Raw genomic sequence first — 14,778 nt, 5'->3', positions numbered from 1 at the left:
TTTTATTTTCTTTTTTTTTAACTTGAAAAAGGGAGATACAGGATAAAAATAGTCATGTAGTAGTTTTGCCTTGACCATGAATTGCTGTTTGGTTCATTTAATGGCAGAAGTCCAACCTATACATTTCTGCTTTTCCAGACACTTAAATTGTATAAAATAATCTCAATTTATTTCCAAATAGCCCTGACCATGTTTAACCATATCCAAAACCCATCTGTTTAACAGAGGTTTCTTTTTCATATGATATTAATTTCAAAGCTCACCCTGAAGTGTTCTGCATAGTCACAACTGTGCAGGACATTGGTAATAGCATTTGTGATGCCTCTTCATACAGAGCCGTGTCAATTATTTATTCAGTAATGGTGAACAAGCTGTCAGAGAATAAATCCATTGCCCTTCTGCAAAAAGTATTGGGAGGACTCAGCAGTGATTGATCTTGCAGAAACAGTAAATGACTGCAAGTCACTGTTGAATGCAATCAGTTGATAATGCGTTTGATGCAATTGTTTTGGTTTAGAACATAAAAAGTGCTTCACAGTATCCTGACAGTTATCATCACTGAAGTGAATTTCTTTCTAATGCAATGAATTGGAGAATTCAGTAACATACTTAAGTTAGTACTTTCTTCTATATAAAGTCATTAAGCACCATTTTTAATAAACATCTAAGTATAGCTCTTTTTTTGTTTGTTTTTTTTTGGTTATAGGTTCACATATCTATGGGCGACACTATCTAGGCCAATTCCTATGTGAAGATTCCAGTGAAGTGCTTTTTTGATCTTCTACAACTACTTTTTTTTGGTGTAATTTAATGCATTTTATAAGCCCTGTCAAATACATATTAGTAAATTTACTATGAGAAAGTACTACAGAAGTTAGAAAATTAAGAACAGGACAAATTTGCCTAATGGAAAGAGTCTAGATAGACAATGTTTAATATTTGGAAACTGAATCATATGGGGTGGCTTTATCAAAGAATAAATTGATTTCTCAGCAAACAAAACTAAATTTTTCAGGTGGAAAATCAACGAACTGGGAAGGAGGTATTCGTGTGCCAGGTCTTCTCCGTTGGCCTGGAGTGGTACAGGCTGGTGCCTATATTGACGAGCCAACGAGTAACATGGATATATTTCCCACCATAGTTAAACTTGCAGATGCACAGTTACCCTCTGACAGGTATGCTCTGTAGTCATCTCTGTTTTAGAGAAAATGTCATGTGTTTTATTTGTCCTGGTGATATCTATTAAGATAGAGGCGAAAATGTAAAAAAGAAACTAGTTTTTATACTTGCAATATTATGTTGTCTTTTTTCATATTGACAGACTGATAATATTTTACAGAAATGTTGTATGTAAATACAGCTTAACTCACAGAACAAGCACCAAGCACCAGAAAGATAACAGAATACCATCGGATCAATGTACGGTCAAATCAAACTTGGAATTACTTACTAAAAGCAAAAATGAATGTATCAAAAAAAGTTCTGCATGAGTGAATTTGGTGGAAAAAGAAACTTTAAGTGTAAATTACTTTAAACTTAATGAGCTTAGCCTTGACCTGCTTAATATCACAAAACACATATAAATGCCAGCTAGGCTTTTCTCACAGTTTTGTTTGGGTTTTTTTTTTTTATTTTGTTTGGTCTTTTTTTTTTATCTGCAGCAAGTTAGTCAAAATAATCCCATACAGGGTTTTGCATCCTGATAAGAAAAGCCACTGGACTTCCACAATTCATAAGATGCTTTCCTGACACTGCTACATCCCCAGACTTTATCTTGTTTGTGAGATACACAGTCTCAGTGGCAAGGTGCCTCTGCCTAAATGCTATTGCTATCCAAATCCAGTAACTGGAGAAACCTGTTGATATGTGTATGCTTTGAACACATTGATAACTCACAGCTTTTGAGTACAAAGCATCAGGAATCCACATGGGGAAGCCCACTGGTGAGCAGAGTAATTCTGCTAATGATTATTCATTGAGTGTTTGGAGGAAATGGCAAGGCAGGACAAGTCTAAGACATGAAAAATTAGTTAGGTCGGTCCTGAGAGATGCTCTACAAGCAGTAATTCTGTCAAACCTCAGAAGTTCTGATTGTTCTTTATGTGGCAGATCTTTTGCATTTTGTTTCACATTGCTTAAGTGAATACTAAGTACTGATGTTTTCTTTGATCCCCTTTATAGAAATTCAAATATAGTTGTGTAACTTCCACTTGTAGGTTGCTCCACTGTGATTCTTCTGTGTTAGACTGTTGCCATAAGTACTGCTTCATCTTAGGTCATAGAATAGCTTGAAGTATTTTTGTTCCAGCAGCTGGGTTCTTATAGCTCCACTGAATTCTTCCTGAGAAGTAAGAGAAGGTAATATAATTAATATTCTGTCACTCTGAGAAAGCAGGTTGAAAAGGAATGGAAGAGGTGCTCCTAGTTAAAGAAGAGAAATTAGTAATTGGAAAGAAAAGTCTCACATATTCCTCTGAATCCAGCAGCTGTAGCAATGCTAGAATACTGGAGCATTTTTCTGGAGATGCCTTTTTCCTCATCAACAGGATCTAGAACAGAAAGTGTTCAATAGACACGCATCTGTTGATGAGAAAACTTGCAAGACAAGAGCCTGTTATTCAGGCAAGAGAACATGAAAAACTGAAAGTGGGAAAGACTGTTTTAACAGACCCCCACAGACAGGGATTCAGCCAGGTGGCAGTTATCAGACAAGATAGCTTTCAAAATTCCAGGAAGTTTTCCTGCCAATCCTTTGAGAAAAGTGCTACTCTGCCTGTTGCATACAGTTGCTAACAAGAATTCAATCATCACATGCAATTTAAAAAAGTAAACTTAGTACCTCTCTTGTTACACTAATGTGAAAAATGTTTTACGTAATGGTAATGAAATGATCATGTATGCAAAGGTAATGAAAATCAGCATAGACCTTTTAAAACTTTTTATATATTTTAAAAAAAAAATTATGGGATGTTGCTCAAAATCCTTGAGAATGAATTATTTGCTGATCTTTATATCAGCAAAAAGTAATTTCTGATAGTACTTATTGGAAAATTTATAATTCATACAAGGTCAAAAATGCAGACTATGATTTCTCCCCTGCCAGCTGATGTCAGCAATTCAAAGGTTTAATATAGGGAAACAACTAAAAGTCTTGCTTATTTTATAACTCAGATTTTATATAAATTGACTGACTCCTTCAAAGCATGATCAAATTGTCCACCAGCATTTAGAGAATTTATATATATTTATATGTGTGTGTGTGTGTGTGTGTGTGTGTGTGTAGCTGATAAATGCATATTTAAACAGTTAATTTAATTTTCAAATTTGAAATTACCATTCTGTCTTAGATTCTGGCATACATAATATACTGAACAGAGATATTACTACTACTTCTGGGGATGCTAGCACAGAACAACATATTTTCTCTAGTTTTAGGGTTACTTCAGCTGGACTACTCCCAAAAACTTGAATGTGAAGGACTGTGTTGTAGCAATTTATTCACCTATGTCTGTTCACTTTCCCAGAAGTGAAAAAATGAAAAAATGAGTTGAGGGAACTATTCATCATGGCAAAATGTAAAATTGTTTCCTTGGGTAATGTAAAAATCAAAGGGAAGAACACCTGAAGGTTTTTCTCCGAATTGACCAGTTGGAGGTGGCCATTCAGATTTGGGGTTTTTTAAGCAGCAGATGAGCAGAATTATCATATCTTCTAGGAAAGTGAGGTTTGAGTTATTTTTCTGATTTTGAAATGCTTTCTTACTCAGGATTATTGATGGACATGATCTGCTACCTTTACTTCAAGGAAAAGTTACTCAATCTAAGCATGAATTTCTCTTCCATTACTGCAATGCATATTTAAATGCAGTGCGCTGGCGTCCAGGAAACAGTAAGTAAACTTGCCTGTTCACATTTTAAATATTTAATATAATTTTTATTGCAGCTTGAAAAGAACCAGGAGGAAGCCTTGGGCTATAGTAACATAAAAGCTGTTTAAAATATCTAGCCTTTTTCCTTCTCTTTCACTTTTGTCTTTGCTGTTACATTCCTATTCACCATTTCACTGTTTGACATTATTTTGTTGTTATGTATTAATGTTAAATATGAATGCAATACTGAGATCTGTGGTATCTGAAAATATCCTTTTTTTTCAACCTTCATGAGAGTCTGTGCAACAGAATGAAGTATTCAAGGTTGACTCCTACATTGTCCTAAAAATGCACAGGTAATAGGATGGTTTGCCAAATAACGGGAAAAGTATGATGTCAGCCTGGCCATTTTTGTTAGTCAGATAACAAAAAGTAGAAGAGTCCATGAGTCAAAGTCATAATTATCCAATAAATAAATATAGTATTGTAGAGTCCCTTTTCATGCTTTTTGTGAATGACATAATTCTACTTTGTAGGACAAGGAAAAAAGCATTTCTCACTGATTTGCTCTTTTTTAACTAACAGCTCACTGTTTCTAGTAGCACCTTCCACATTAACCAAGGCATATTTCCCTTTCTATAAAAATCTCAGTGCTGAATGAAGTTAAACACACATTTTGTCCCATCTCAGTTGACATTGAAAGCGATAACTGGTGTTACAGCTTCAAAATAATGATCTGAAACACGCTTCAGCTTAGAAATTTTTATTTATTTATTTAAATGTTGTGGGAAAGGGCTTGTTTAATAGTTAATATGCAAACTTAAAGTATTTAGAGACTCTGTCTTCTTGGTCGCATGTAGGCTGACTCTCTACCTGTCTTGGACTTTAAACTAGGAAAAGGGAAAATATTAAATATAATATTTATTTACCATTACCGTGCCTGTATGTCTTGCATTTGATCAATAATCATAAGGAAGAACCAAGCAATCAGATCTAGAACAATTTTGTATCTGCTGTTGGATGGAAGTTATTCTGCATCATGAGAGAAGTGGGCAGAGAAGCTGCTTTTCTCAAACATACACCTTTGCAATATGATATAACCCTTGTCTGAGGAAAGGGTCATCTTTATTATTCACTGAAGGGGAATGTGATGGGCAATGAATGTGAGAAACAGTGGGGGGCTGGTCTACTCTATTTACTTGATGAGCAACAGCAATGTAGAGTGTGATTCATCCTTTCTCCAAGGCATTCAAATGATAAAGCCCACTCAGAACCTGGTGATAACATTTTCATAACTATGGGCTGGCTTTTGTACAGAAGGTTGTTGTGGTTTAATTCCAGACAGCAACTAAGACTGACGGAGCCAATCTGTGTCTCTTTCTGTGATGGGGAAGAGAACTGGAAAGGTAGAAGTGAGAAGACTCATGAGCTGAGATACAGACATTTTAATAGGTAAAGCAAAAGCCACATGTGTCAGCTAAGCAAAACAAGGAATTAATTCATTATTTCCCATTAACAGGGAAATGTTCAGCCATCTCCAGGAAAGCTGGGCTCCATCACACATAGTTGTGACTTGGGAAAACAAATGTCATCACTGAATATCCTCCCTTCCTTCTTATTTCTGCAGCTTTCTGTGCTGAACATGATGTCATTTGGTCTTGAATATGCCTTGGGTCAGCTGGGGTCAGCTGTCCCAGCAGTGGTCCCATAAAATGCTTCTTGTGCAACCCCAGCCTACTCACTGGTAGGGTGTGGGGAGAGGCAGAAGAGCTTGTCTGCTCAGTAATAAATAAAACATCCCCATTATAAAAACTGTTTTCAGCACAAATGTGGAGCACAGCCCCATATTAGCTATTGTGAAGAAAACTGGCTCTATTGCAGACAAAACAAGCACAAAGGGCTTTTTGGTATTCTGCCTTGTCAGCTCACATTGTAGTGAGAGTAGACAATAGCCAGGTATTCCTCTCTATTGTCTTATGTACCAGTCCTCTGTGAGGGCTTCACACCATGTGCAGCATCTTCTGCACTTCTCTGGTAATGGGCCCTCACCCAAATGACCAACTAGACTGCTCATTCCTTCATTAAACATGTAATTTCTATTAATTTCAAAGATGCGCTTTTTGAAGAACAAAGCAATAACAGCTTAGAAGAGAAAGTTTACAACAGTTAAGGAAAATGTGATGTATGTATTTATTGATTAAGGTACAAGGTAATGGTACATATACTGTGTATATGCACTTATTAATGCATCTATAATGAGATTTCTTACTATATCTATTTTCTGGGAAGTCTCAATTTGCATATCAGTGACAGCTTGCCTATTCCACTATTTTTTCTAGATGCTCAAAGTGTAGTATTAGCTTTGATCCTCAGGAAAACCTCAGCTAAATTTTGCTTAACTATTTGGTCCCTTTTTAATTCCATCACCCCACAGTTCCCTTAGTAACTCCATCTTTGTCATTATTAGATATTCACTGTGTTTCAGTCCAGACCTCCTTTTTTTTGGTTTAATTTTTGACTCTTACTTATATATACAGAAAAGGCAAACGTAGTATACGTTAAATTTTTGGTAGTTGCGCATCCAAACTTGCTTGCAAGATTCTAGTCTGACTTAAGCAGGCATGTTTCTCACATCATTCAGGGAAGGTCAGAAACATCAGAGTGAACAATTACCATTTTGCATTTATACATTTAGAGGGTAAGAGTTCCTCATAACCAAATCAATACACATCTTCATTAAGTTATATTAGTAAGGTCAGTTATTGCATTCACAATGTACTTTCCCCTTGATCAGTCCTTTGAAGGAGCTTTTAGAGGATATGTGCTATGCAATGATCTTCTCAAAAAAGTCTGCAGAATTTAAACTTTATGCTTTCTAAAGAGTTGTGAGGAAAATAATCTCTTGGGGTTTTTTTCTTTTCTTTTTCTTTCTCAGCCACAGAAATAAGCTAACACCATTTTTTCTTCATGTCACTTTGACTCACATTTTACCTCATGATAGAAAATAAGGCACATAATTCTTCACATTCTGAATTTTTAAAATCAATGAAATATCAGGCAATTTTCTTTTGCTCTCACAGACTTGTGCATGCTGATACTTCACAGAATCACAGAGTTACAGAATAAGCTGAGTTAGAAGGGACCCACATCCTTCCACTCAATGGAAGGATCATTGAGTCAAACTTGCTGAAATTGCCAGGGAAGCAGCCAAGATGTACAGTCCAAGTCCTTGAAGGATAATTTCCTGATATTTTGAAAGCTTTTAAATATTTGTAATTTAATGTATCTGTGAAAAATACAGAGAGGAAGACATGTAAAAAAGTAAAGTGATTTCCCCTCATCAATATTTTTTCTGCACAGCTGCCTGGTAAATCATAGAGGTACCAATATATGAAAGCAACACCTTTAGAAAAAAGCACTACATTTTCTTTCTTCCCAGTATGGTGTAATCACCTTGTTGGTTTTTTTTAAAGCATTGCATAATTGTTTTAATCATTAAGCATTTTTATTGAAAATAAAACAGATGTAGGATCTGCCTTTATTTTCTTGAGCTGAGCCACTGAAAATTTTGTGTTGCTTTGTATTGTGATGTATACCAGATGATATTTTGGCCTGTTTTAAGTCTGATCACATGTTCTTCTGCTTGAGCAAGTTGATCAGTACTTTTGCATTTGCTAGCTTTATAATTTAGCATAACTGAGTACTAAAAAACTACCAAGAACACTGTCTCCATAATATTACTGACATATGAATCAGTACTACTAAAAATGTATTAATGTATTGCTATGACAACTTAATTATAAGGGAAGGATTAATCAGATACACAGCAAATCTATGGTTGAATGAAACTTCATCTTTCAGGTTTTGCTTGTGTGTAAAATTTCAATTTGGTAAGGAGAAATATATTATAATTCTGTGTAATAAATATTGAGAAATATAATGCAATGCAGTGTGCATTATAAAGAAATAATGATCTTCACAGTATTGTCATACTACTGATAAAATATACTAATGTTTCTGATAAATGCTAAAGTGACTTTACTAGCAGCACTTCACTTTTTCTGTTTCAAAATGGATTTAGCTATTCAGTGGAATATGCCATTCAGTAAACAAAAGACAAGGAGATTTTCTATGGGAAGTTCAATTGAAGCAGACTACACTGCAATGCCAAACTAGCTTATTGTGCAAATATAATGACTTTTAAGATAGTAGAAATTCACTGAAAAGCTTTATATAGAAATTTCCCACTTTGCTTCAATTAACAAACAAGATACATTTCAATTAGTGTTTATATTGGCTTTCTTAAATGTTGTGAACTACCTTAATTACTGATTTTTTTCAGTCAAATTCACCAATGAGGGTTTCTCTCTGTAGTATCACAGCATTCAAAGCTATTCTGATTCCTGGCTGTTGCAATATTCTCCAGCATCCAACAGTATTTCAGGAGACATATTTTGTTCTATGGCTAGGGGTTATAGGCCCTTCCTAGTCATGAATTTAGCCTTTTCCTATATTTTCAGTTGTAAAAATTGAAGGTGAAAAACATATAAAAAGTAAATGAGAGAGAAATATTTTGGTTTGCAGTTTTCAGACAAAATATATAGGATAAATTTACCAGAATATTGTTTTGGGTTTTTAAAGAGATTCCTCCAGATTTAGTTTGACTAAAGACACTGGAGTCATAATAAAGAGAGGAGAAAGCATAAAAATCTGCTCAGAAAGGTCATTTTGTAACAACTGGCACAACCTTTCTTGTGAAATTGAGTTAAAATAGGCCTGTTTCTGAAGAAATTAGATATGAGGAATCCCTTTTCACTTTTCCTTACCTCTCAAAAGCCCAGTGTTATTCATGCCTTAAAGGGTAGTAAGGGTTACCTTATAAACTAAGGGTGCTTGCATTATTTATGGTGCTATTCTTAGCTTAATTTTTTGTAATATCACATTCAGTGTTAATAGTCAAAAACTGTAAAATTAATTCATATGCTTAAAACATTGTCTTGTGAGCACAATATTGTAATCAGAGGAAAAACACAGGATTTGGAGTTTAGACAAGTAACAGAAACTGGAAAGCTTCTACAAAGCTCTGGAACCAGTCTGAAATGTTTTCTTTGCAGTCAAGTTCTCAGTGTGAGGGTAGGTGAATCTAGTGGTTGTCTCTAGCAAACAGAAATGCATTAATATGTATATAAGGGAAATTTTGGAGTGTTATGTGATGCCAAAACACTTGTTTGTAAATGCCTGTCCTTCCTTGTTTGGTCTTAATGCAGCTAAGAAATATAATTATGCAGACATCCACAAAGTAAATGAACACTCCACTTTGCTCAGAATTAGAAAGTATTTCCCAAGTATTTGATATTTTAAAGATCTGTCTTCATATTACTTCTACTTTCTGAACATAAACTAGAAATTTCAAATCATGCATTCTCTAAAGCCTCATAAGCTTCTTTTTTATTACTTTCTTTGTAATAACAGAGGAAATTTTTCAGTGTGTTCTTTACCATAGGGTGAACAAATGCTACAGCAGTTTCATTTGTGAGATGTGGGATGTGCTTGTCATACACAGAAGACCCATTGGCAGAACCCATACCCTTGCCTAACTTTTTCCTACTCCTTTTACTTGCTTCCCTGAGGAGGTTTTTCCATTTACGGTTTATTTGCCTTCTCTGTGGGGAACAAAGGACTTAGAAGATTTTGTTACAGATTAGTAAAGACTCACATTGACCCTGAGAATGCCAGCAGTTACAGTTGCTTTCATTGCTTAACAGTACAAAGGAAGGTAAATTTAATAGAAGCTTGATCCAGAAATGTCATCTTTTGCACAACATCTTCAAAGGAGAGATACTACCATGTGACTTCCACTGTTGTCAAGGAAACATTTTGTTTCCTTACAAAGAAACATTTTTTTAAATCACATCTTTTATCACACCAACCTTGTATCTTTTCTCAGAAAATAACACATGAGAAAGGATAAAACTGAAAAAAATAAGCATTTAAAGGAGTAAAACTTTCCTATTGTCACAAAAATTCTAGATTGCTAGCTAGAAAGAATGGACTTTTTCTTTAGTTATAGTAAAATTTAATGAGGAACATTTTTGTCTTAGAGGGCTGTTCCCCCAGTGAAGGACCACGGTAAATGTCCCTTGACAGTGCATGATACAGACAGACTTTCAGTGATCATATCAGAATGCTTTTTCTTTGTACAAAAATAGAAACTGCAACATACTGGTCTATTGAAGTCAAAATATATTGACCTAAATTAGCAATGTTTTTAGTGAACACTAAAAGAGGTTGACAAATTTCAGTGATCATATAAAGGCAAAGGCATTTAAAGTAGATACTTCAGTGCTATTTAAACTTCAGCTTTAATGGTTTCCTGACAGATATTTTGTTGTGCACTTGTGACATGTACAAAAGATAAATTTTAACAGATTTTTTTCTGTATACTCCATAGCTAACACTTAAATAGAAAAACATATCTGAGTTAGAGCAACTGTCCGATATATTTGTATTTATTTATAAATTTAGCAGTAGTCAAAACAACAGCCACATAAAAGACCAGGTAAAAATGCGCTGCAACTTTCAAAAATTAATTTCAGTATTCCAAGTAACATTAAAAGTGAGTCTTTAACAATATCTGGAGCATTACACTTCCAAAAATATCTTCAGCTCAATGTTGGATTTGAGCCTGCAGCATTTTGCATGTTACATTCAGAACATAGCGCTGATTCATCCTAATTTTAAAGTCGGATTCAAATGGCATATGTTGTCTTAGGCAATGTTCTTCAAGGGAAGTAGTTAATGCATGCACAACCCACGTGGAGTGTTCTGTGTGCCACAGCCTCTAACCTCATATTATTACTCCTAGAAAATAAAGTAAACCATATATTTATTAGAGAAATTCCCTGGAAACTTGACTATCAATAGTGAAGTGACTTCTCAGTATGGCATAAAAAGACCTTGCCATGAAAGGCAAATAAACGAGAAATAAATGTAGAAGAAAACAGTGAATGTTTGCAGGCTAGGTGACTTGGGCAATACTATGGTGGAGGCCAGTGTGCAATCTGTGGATGTGCACTCTGTACCACGTAATTGCTTCTAAATTTAAGTTCTGATCAGTTCTTTGGACAGAAACCACAAGCAGAATTACTCAGTAATCAGTGAAACTGTTCTCAGCCTCAGATCTCAGTTTCTCAGATGTGAAACTGATCAAATCTCAGTACAAAGAGTTGTCTTTTTGTTGCTTTCAGACCATTTTATGTGGTCTCAAAATATCAGAGGGTATGTAACACATTGAATTTTTCAAGTATCTTTTCTTAAGGCATTTATAGTAAACTTAAAAGTAAGGAGGAAAAAAGCCCACAGCAAAATACCATATTTCTATATCTTGTTACTTGTTATGTCATCCTTAGCACAGAAATTTTGTAGTGGATTTGTATGAAAGTTTTTGAAACTGAAAGAGTCTACATTTCACCTGTAGTTTTTTATCATAGTTCTTTCAATGACCTCCTAGTAGAAAAGCAAATTAGGTGAAATAGTATAGAATAGGTTCCTGCACATTGTGACATTTTTCACATTTATTCAAAGTTTTAATCCCAAATTTATTGAAAATAATTCTTCAGATACAGTTCATTCATATTCAGGAGAATTTTATGGTCTTATGGTTGTGGGACTCTAAGGTGAATGTTTCTGAGACTCAATTACTCAGTCATCTTCAATACTGACATTTTAAAGCAAAATAGGTTTCTAGCATTCACAGTACAAGGAGGAAGTTAGAAATCATGGTTCGCTCACAACATTAAAAGTCAACAAGACTATAAAACCTCAATAAAGATAATGAAAATTTAGTACTTAGAATTAGCACTAATGCAATAAAGAAAGGGTGACCCTTTTAGTATTAAGAAATATTAGTCATCCCTAAGATAATTTTGTCATTACCAAGTGTGTGCTAATTTTTCATGTACAACCTGTTACCTGTCTGTTGAACATTAATTTTTAAATGGTATTATATCACAGAAGCAAGATTCTCAATCATCTCACTTGCTTAGTGAGTAGGGTCTTCAAGGCTCCATACAGTCTTCAAGATTAACTTAATTATATTATCTGGGCTGTCTTCAATGCCATAAGATATTTACAGGCAGTTATTCCATCTGAAAACCTTATCTTTCTGTATAGTCCTGTTTGGTGACAAATAGAGACTGTATCTCAGTCCTAAAAGCTTATAGTTACCTTAGCATTAGTTCATATTCTTGACAGCAAAACTGCTTAGCCCCAAAGCTTTATAGCGTGGACTCAAAACCAATGTCTTGATTACTGTGTTGTTGATAATTCCACTTTGAATTCTCTACTCCACCTCTACAGAATTGAAATTTTTGAAGGTTTTAGTTGATTCACATGGGTTTGGTTTTGTGTTTGTTTTATTTTTGTTGTTTTTTTGGTTGATTGGTTGGTTGGTTGGTTGGTTGGGTCGTTGGTTGGTGGGTTTTTTAACAAAGTGCCCCTCCCATTCCTATCCAATGCCAAGCTCCAAATACTTTATTATCTTCCAAAAGTCAACATTGTTAATCACTTGGTGAAGCTGCTAAAACAGTACCATCATACATAAACATAAATCTAATTAAACAGAGGTAATAACATAGCATAAATGGTTTAATGAAGATTTTTACTTTAGTGTTATGAAAGTATAAGACTGAAATATTAGACAAGAAAGTGTGAGTAAATAAATCTACCTGAGTGAAAAATTACTTATTCTCTGAAAATGGTGCCCAAAACTCTGGAATTTCTTTTGAATGGACTTTTAGAGCATTCTAGGATGCTCTGGGAAACATTAAAATTAGGATTCATTAGTTCTTCCTGACCATGGTGTCTTAGAACTGCAAATCCTTTAGTTCCATCAGGGTCTAAGTCCACTTTATCCCACAGCTGGTCATGGGGGCATTTTCATGCACTTTTTCTACTTCTTCATCTCTCAAATTTTCCCAGTCTAGCAAATGGGATTTTATTGCAACTACATTGCTGTTTGCTTTTGATCAGCTCTTACCTTTCTGTCTCAGACATTGTTGTTTTACGGAAAAATTCAATTCCTGTCTACTGTAGGTACACTGTGGGTTTTAAGGCATTGATATAAAAATGGAGTTTGCTGTGCTATAGGATATCCTTCTCTGTTTTATTTAGCATATCTAAATTAGAAGCTAAAACAATTCTTTTATTTAGATATATGTTTATATATATATATATATATATATCTGCATCAGGTGCTCTATATATAGTTTTAGTGTCTGATTTCTCAAAGCCTAATGCTCAAACATAATTATGATTCATAAATGTTATATAAAAGTTTAAGATTTTGACTGACACCCATAGAGGATGACACTGAGAGCTCTATAATATGGAACCGTGAATTGTTTTTAGTATTTTTAGTTAACAATGATTTTTGACTCTGAAAAACAATGTAATTGTTACTAAAACCAATTTTCAGCTGTAGCCAGAGGCTCTAGTACCACATACCTTTAGGATTCAAAAACAACTGGAGTTTTTGAATATTCAGGTACTTTTCAAAAAGCAACTTACAAGAAAGCCAGTGATTAAATAAAACTTACCATTTTTTCCAGACAAAATAATTTTCTTCAGTGAGGACTATTTGTGTGTATGCTGTGAAGGCATGAGCTTATGTGAAAGTAGGAGGACAAATGCATGTTTCACAGAAGTAAAGATGAGTTGAATTATGCTGTGAGAGGGAAGTTTTGCCTTAAAGTTGGAAATTTCCTAAAAATCCCAAATATCATATGGAAGCTTTTATCCTAACAGAGCTGATCAGAATAAGACCAAAGGTAGAATCAGAAAATAAGGGAGAGAGAAAAATGTAGCTATCATGTCATGCTGAAACTGGTTTTATATAATTGACTTTTTTTCAAAACAAATACAGAGACATGTAATTTTTTTTCTGAGTCCTGTTTGCAATGGCCAGTATTAAAATTTGAAAGAAAACTTTAGAATTTCATACATTATTTTAATTTTATTATCTAATTTTATGTTTTGAGTAAGGAAGATATTAATAATCTGATGCATTCTTTAGTGGCAGAAAATACATGATGTGACTTTAAATAAGGATTAGAATAAATTTGAATCCATTAAAATTTAATTATGATATTTGAAATATTTGCATTATGATATTTGAATTTTTCAAAATTAGCAAAAATTACCTGGTTTTTTACAACTATATTCCGTTGGATATTATACTTTGACAGTTTTCAGATTTTTCCTGAAAATATTGCAAAGTTCATTAATGAGCTTATCTTAGCACATGAGTAAGTACTGAACACAAATGTCTCAGTTCAGTTTCACGGTCAATGGAAACATAATCAGTCTGTGGGTAGAAGAGCAACTGAGAATTGCAAAAAATTGTACAAGAATACAGGTTGTTTTCTCATATGCTTCAGTTCATTCAGCTCTGCTCTAGTGGAGCTGTTAGGTCATTTAAAGGTTCTGGTGATTTCAAGAATGCTGAGTAGCACCAAATACCAGGATTGTGTTGTGGCGACAGAAGGCTGGCTTAGAAAACCATGCTGGTATTTACAGAGAGGCTGTAATAATCAAGAAAAAGGTGCTGAGAAATGCTTTAACTGGATTTGGGAACATGATACTAAATAGATAATACAAAGTCTGTACCTGCTGATAATAATCAAAGGCCTCATTTTATCCCCCTTTTATATTGCCAAAATATTTGAGGTCTCCAGATTAAAAGTGTTTAATATCTACCAGTGTTTTTAAATGGTGATGAAAAAAATTAGCCAAGCCAAACTAAAACAATAACCCTGAACTAAGATCTGAGAAGTATATTTGAATGTTTAGCAACCAGCAGGTGGAACTAAAAAAAACTAAAAAAAAACTTCAGAAAATATTTTTTGAGTACA

At 34.3% G+C, this 14,778-nt stretch overlaps 1 protein-coding gene across 3 annotated transcripts in view; it reads left to right on the top strand.

The window, feature by feature from the left end:
- The window catches only part of STS (steroid sulfatase), a 105,709-nt gene that overhangs the window by 72,805 nt on the left and 18,126 nt on the right, over positions 1–14,778 (top strand). For all 3 annotated transcript variants that reach the window (XM_039714446.1, XM_039714447.1, XM_039714448.1), the window contains 2 exons: positions 1,016–1,175; positions 3,767–3,888. In XM_039714446.1, coding sequence (XP_039570380.1) covers positions 1,016–1,175; positions 3,767–3,888 — 282 coding nt within the window. The remainder of the gene's footprint in view (positions 1–1,015; positions 1,176–3,766; positions 3,889–14,778) is intronic.

This window comes from Passer montanus, unplaced genomic scaffold, assembly GCF_014805655.1.
Source record: "Passer montanus isolate IOZ18808 unplaced genomic scaffold, ASM1480565v1 scaffold3, whole genome shotgun sequence".
In the NCBI taxonomy this organism is placed as follows: domain Eukaryota; kingdom Metazoa; phylum Chordata; class Aves; order Passeriformes; family Passeridae; genus Passer; species Passer montanus.
This window is presented reverse-complemented; position numbering and strand designations above follow the sequence as displayed.